The sequence below is a fragment of the Scylla paramamosain genome, chromosome 41 (genome assembly GCF_035594125.1).
Source record: "Scylla paramamosain isolate STU-SP2022 chromosome 41, ASM3559412v1, whole genome shotgun sequence".
Taxonomy (NCBI): domain Eukaryota; kingdom Metazoa; phylum Arthropoda; class Malacostraca; order Decapoda; family Portunidae; genus Scylla; species Scylla paramamosain.
This window is the reverse complement of record NC_087191.1, coordinates 638,579-645,000: the sequence shown is the minus strand read 5'-3', so window position 1 is coordinate 645,000 and position 6,422 is coordinate 638,579. Positions and strand designations below refer to the sequence as shown.

At 39.8% G+C, this 6,422-nt stretch overlaps 1 protein-coding gene across 1 annotated transcript in view; it reads left to right on the top strand.

Moving 5' to 3' along the window:
- Nucleotides 1–6,422, top strand: part of LOC135092776 (L-asparaginase-like) — a 106,505-nt gene that overhangs the window by 50,840 nt on the left and 49,243 nt on the right. Inside the window, 1 exon segment of the mRNA XM_063991452.1 lies at nucleotides 930–1,756. Coding sequence (XP_063847522.1) covers nucleotides 1,667–1,756 — 90 coding nt within the window. The 5' untranslated portion in view covers nucleotides 930–1,666.

Sequence of the window (6,422 nt, the reverse complement as noted above, 5' to 3'; positions counted from 1 at the left end):
CTCACACCTTCAGGCACACTCACAACACTCACACCTTCAGGCACACTGACAACACTCACACCTTCAGGCACACTGACAACACTCACACCTTCAGGCACACTCACAACACTCACACCTTCAGGCACACTGACAACACTCACACCTTCAGGCACACTCACAACACTCACACCTTCAGGCACACTGACAACACTCACACCTTCAGGCACACTGACAACACTCACACCTTCAGGCACACTGACAACACTCACACCTTCAGGCACACTCACAACACTCACACCAACACTGAGTAAAAATAATTAAAAACTCCAAGATTTGAAGACACATCCAATTTTGGACGATCCTTTTAACCTTTCTTTTGGGACTGGCACCTTGGTGTTGGGGCTGATTATTATTCCTTTACGCTCTTTTTGTTGCCCTGGGCCAGGACCACTCCTGCATGAACAGAAGCAGAAGAAGAACGCTTCCTTTAGTGAGAGGAAGGAAGCGACAGCATACAGTTAGTGCAGCTTGTTGGGAAACACCTCGGCCAGTGTCCCGCATCCTTTCTACCATCACTGCTTGGTTTTATTATGTACTGTAGCTGTGCGGCCTTCACGACCCCGCGCATCCATTCTGTTGTGTCTCTCCCAGTGCATCGACTGATGGTCTTGGGAATATTGAATGCTGGACGCCAGCGTTCAAATTCCAATAGAAACTTAAAAAAAAAGAAAGAAAACCTACAAAAAAAAAAAAAAAACTACAAAAAAAAGTATTTAAACACACACACACACACACACACACACACATATATATATATATATATATATATATAGAGAGAGAGAGAGAGAGAGAGAGAGAGAGAGAGAGAGAGAGAGAGAGAGAGAGAGAGAGAGAGAGAGAGAGAGAGAGAGAGAGAGAGTAAAAATTCATTGTTATTGTTTTCTTTTCAGAGTGAAGAGAATCACGTGTTTCCAGAAGTAATAAGACACCTTGAGTGAGGGACTACTCCCCCTCACTCCACCCAGCCACTCCATCCACAGCTATTCCCTCTCCACCCTTTCTCCTAGCCACTCCACCACTCCCCAGTCACTCCAACCCCTCTCCCACCCACTCCACCACTCCCCACCCACTCCATCTTCTCTCCCAGCCACTCCACCATTCCTCACCCAGTCCACCCGGTCTCCCAGCCACTCCATTAATTCACCTTAACCCAGAAAAGAGTGATAAGGAAATAAAAGCGAGAGGAAGAAAGAGGAGGTGGAAAAATAGTGATAAGAGATACAAGATAACACGAGGAAGGAAGAGGAAGTGGGGAAAAGAAGTGAGAAGTGATAGATAGTGGTATAGGAAAAAAAAAAAAGAGAAAGCTGATAAATAAAAGTAAATAAGAATAAATACGAAGGGAAGGAAGAGAAAGAAAAATAAGGAATATACGAGGGAAGAAGAGAAAGAAAAAATAAATACCATAGGAAAAAGACCAGGAAATAAAAAAAAACAATAAACAGTGATAAATAAGAAAATAGTAAGGAAGGAAGGAAGTAAAGAAGAAAAGAAGAACGAATAAAAAAAGCTAAACCACAAGAAGAGAAAACCAGGAAGGACGTAAAGGAAAGGAGAGAACTGTGAGAAATAGTAACGAAGGAAGGAAGGAAGCAAGGAAGGCAAGAAGGAAGCACAAGCCACAGCCATGATCCGAACAATTTCCACCACGTCAGAACTGGACGAAATCAGCGCCAGCTATGACGTGCCCGTGGTGGACCCCGCTACTGTGCCCAAGGTGCGTGTGTGTGTGTGTGTGTGTGTGTGTGCCATTCATTCACGCGTTCCTTTCCTACACTTCATTCTTCATTCACGCCTGCTTTCACTACATTCAGCTCTTAGGAACACACTCAGATGTTTCTTCTTTAGTTTCATTACACCTGAATTTTCTTTCTTTCGTTCTTTTTTCCTTTCATTTTTTTTTTTCTTTCTGTGTCTGTCTAACCTGTTTCCTTTTATTCTTTTTTTTTTTTCCTGTGTGTGTGTGTGTGTGTGTGTGTGTGTTTGTGTAATTCATTGATGCTTTCCTCCAATACACTTACCTCTTGGGGTCACACTTTCAGACGTTTCCTAATGCTTCTTCTATTTACAACACTGATCAGCTCTAGATCATTCATCTGGATCTGAATTTGATTTGGATTCGTTCGGGTTAAAAAGAACGCTCGCGGCCATTGTTGATCAAAACAATAACAAAAAACAAGCATGTCGCTGGCCAGCAGTCACAACCGGCACACTGTTGATGGTCGCCACTGTGCTCTAAGGAAGTGTCACCGAAGACTACAGCCTACTGTACAGTTCCTTAGGAAGTTGTTCCGAGAAGGCCACCAATGAGTCACAGCCACATGCCTACCCAGGCAGCACGAGACAGGGTTCCGTGCCTGGCCACGAACGTTGTGTAATCAAGTTTCACACTAAGCTCCAGTCCCACACAGCTTGCTGGAAGTACTCGCTTTGGTGAAGTACAGAGTAGTGAAATGAGAAAAGTATTGGGACGTAAGGTGAGGCTAACCTGGCCCGCGTGCTGACGCTATTGACACCATTATTGAGGCACTTCCAAATTAGAGATGTATTATTTTCCACTGAACAAGTATTATCTTCCTTTGCATCATCATGTAGTCGTTGGTAGAGGCGGTAATGGCCATGGAATTATAATCAGAAGCTTGTAATATCTCCCTTGTTTCTGGCATCTGTCACAACCACTATTCACATTCTGTTCCCACAGCAGTGTTCTGCAACGATTCATTAGCATTCACTTCGTTCCTCAGAAATTTCAGCCGTTTTCTTGTGTGTTAAAATAAGTCTCCAGTAGAGGCTGCTCAGCCGCTAATATGGCCGCCGCCAGCAGCTTCAGCGTCATCTACTATAACCCACCTCCGGACCCAGATCATCCAGATCATGATCCGCATCACTCATGAGGATCAGGATAAATCCAGATCAAGATGTAAATAAATAGTACACTGGGCGCGCGGCCAGTTCAGTGATCTGAAACGGACCACGGTAAATAGGAGACGCCTTTAGGCTTGTTATAGCTATTCACCTTTCTTTCTTTCGCTCATTCATTCCTTTAATTTTTATTTTGTTTTTCTTTAATAATTTTCTTTTTTTCTTTGTCTGTGTCTCTCTCTCTTGTTATAGCCTTTGGGTTTTCTTCCATTCATTCTTTACTTTTCGTGGTAACCTTAGGAAACTAGACACACGGAACAAGAAGTAGAAGAAAAGAATGAATGAGGAAAAAAAATATGAAGAAAGACAGAATAGAGAAAATCTTATGAAACTAAACCAAACGAAAAAAAAAGTGACGGAAAAGAAAAAAAAAAATAGAATAAAGAAAACCGTTCTAAACTAGACGAAACAAATAAAACAAAAGAAAAAAAAAAGATGCATGACGAAAAAAGAGAAAAAAATGAAGAAAGAAAGGGAAATACAGAGAATCGTACAAAACCAAACCAAACAACAAACAAAAGAAGAAAAAAAAAAAAGCATGGATGACGAAAAGGATAAAGAAACACGATGAAGTAAGAGGAACAGAGGAAGTACAAATACCCAGCTTTTTGTTTAGAAGCACAGATAAGCAGCAGCAGCGGCAGACCCAGGTAGACCACAAGCAGACACGACCCATATGGGAAATGGTTATAAACAAGAGACTGCGGACGAGGGAACACGAAAAGGGAGCTCTGTGTTGAAGGAAAACCGATACCAAACAGTGAAGGGCAAGCCAAGCAGCGTGGGGAACCTATTTTGAAACACTCCAGCGCCGCACCGCCACTATTTTCAAAGGAATCTAGTTGAAGTGACACGAATTTTAAAGGATGTTTTTACGGTTCTAGTGACAGATTAACAAGTTTGGTAAATTATTAACATTATTAACAGAAAAAATACTCTTGAGAACCCAGCTAATCATGTTTGAGGCCTTTAAAAGTAGTCGTGGTGAAGTTACATGGATTTTTAAGGGTATTTTGACGATTCTAGTGACAGATTAGTACAAGAGAAACATTCTTGAGAACCCGGTTAATCATGTGTGTGGGCTTTGGAAGTAGCCGTGGTGGGAGGGCAAAGCGTGTCAGAATACGGGCTGTAGCAGGGCTTGCACACACACACACACACACACACACACACACCTCAAACTCCTCCCTGACACTCTCATTGGCCACAGCTAGGGGCGGGTCTTGTGTATGCCTTGTATTACCGTACAGTAGGTGCAGAATGGGAACTGTATTGGAATTCCGACCTTAACTGAAGGAAAACTTAGGGGAAGGTGGACTGTAGGCTGGGGCATATTAGATCGTCGGGTAACAAAGGGAAAAGTTAGAGAGGAGAGAGCAGAGAGAGGTGGTAGAAGAGAAAACGATATGGAGAAGCACGTTTTGTTACTCGTAAGTGGACCAGAAGACTGTGTGGTGCAGTGAGTGGAGCTTGGAGGTTGTGTGGTGCAGGTTCTATATGCGTGTACAGTTACTTGTGTATTCGTGCAGCTACATGTTCATTCACGTATTCATTATTTGCTGCTACGGTAAAAGATGCGGGAGTGAAAGGGGATGTTATTATATTTTATTTACTTATTGTTGATTGATTTTTTTTTCTTTTTTCTTTCTTTCTTTCTTTCTTTATTTTATTTTATTTTATTTATTTATTTATTTATTTATTTATTTATTTTATTTTTATTTTTATTTTATTTTATTTTATTTTATTTATTTATTTATTTTTGTGTGTGTGTGTGTGTGTGTGAGTAGAAGTATTGGTTTCACGGAGTCATGCACTGATGTCCCTCATTCTCGCATTACTTCTAGTGTCAACAGAGCGCAAGTCTCACTGACGTCCCTATTCAGAAACGCTCTGCTTTCTCGCCACGACTATTTTCAAAAGGCCACATAGATGATTAGCCGGGTTCCCAAGAGTGTAGTCCGGTAGTCTGTCACTAAGACATAAGAACATAAGAAATAAGGGAAGCTGTAAGAAACCATCAGGCCTTCACGTGGCAGCCACCGTAAAAACACTTAAAAACACGTATCACTTCACCACGACTATTTCCAAAGATCTCAGAGACGATTAGCCGTGTTTTCAAGAGTGTTTCTCCTGTTAATAATGTAGAAATCTTATTAATCTATCACCAGTCTTAAAAGCACCCTTAGAAAAAAAATATCACTTCACCACGAGGATTTTCAAAGACCACAGAGACGTTTAGTTGAATTTTAAAAACTTATCCCGTTAAAAATTTAGATTTCTCGTCAATCTGTTACTGGAACCATAAAAACCCGTGTCATTTCACCATCACTATTATTATCAAAGTCTACAAAGATTATTAGCAGGGTTCTCAAGAGTCTCTCCTGTTGAAAATATAGAAGTCTAGTTAATATGTTACTGGAACCATAAAAACACCCTTAAAAACCCGTGTCACTTTAACTAGAGCCTTATGAAGTAGTGGAGGTGCGCCACAGAAGTGTTCCAGAGTACTATGCTGCAGTCTGACAAATGTTTCTCTCAACACAGTCCTTTCCTTTATGTGGTGCTGTTGAACAATGAGGAAAAGTGCTACTGCTGAGGAATCCAATTATTTCTTTAGCCTATTGTTTTCTTTGTCTTGTTTCCCAGTGGAGAGAGAGAGAGAGAGAGAGAGAGAGAGAGAGAGAGAGAGAGAGAGAGAGAGAGAGAGAGAGAGAGAGAGAGAGAGAGCCTGCCTTGCTGTGTATATAAATAAAGAATTGCTTATATTTCTTTTATCACACTACTTTCTTCCTTCATATATCATTTACTCTTGGTCGCTCCTTTGATTGGTTCTCTTCAGTGTGTGTGTGTGTGTGTGTGTGTGTGTGTGTGTGTGTGTGTGTGTGCTTGGTAATATTATTATTATTATTATTATTATTATTATTATTATTATTATTATTATTATTATTATTATTATTATTATTATAATTATAAGTAGTAGTAGTAGTTGTAGTAGTAGTAGTAGTAGTAGTAGTAGAATTAGTATGATAGCACTGATAGTCTTAGTGGTAGTAGTAGTGGTGGTAGTTGTAGTAGTAGTAATAGTAGTAGCAGTAGTAGTAGCAGTAGAATTAGTAGTTGTTGTTGTTGTGGTAGCAACAGCAGCAACACCATAGCAGTAGTAGTTAGTATGTGTCACGAGCCTTGACGCAAACTGTAGTAGTAATAATAGCATTATTATTATTATTATTATTATTATTATTATTATTATTATTATTATTATTATTATTATTATTATTATTATTATTTATTGTTATTGTTATTATTATTATTATTATTATCATTATTTAGCGTTATTCTGCGTCTTTTGTAGATGTTTATGCATTGTTTCTCTGACAGTGCTTTATTCCATGCGTCTGCGTCAAAGCCATAGTGTTCTTGTCTTCTCTCTGTCTAGTGTTATGTTATTTATGTTATTATGT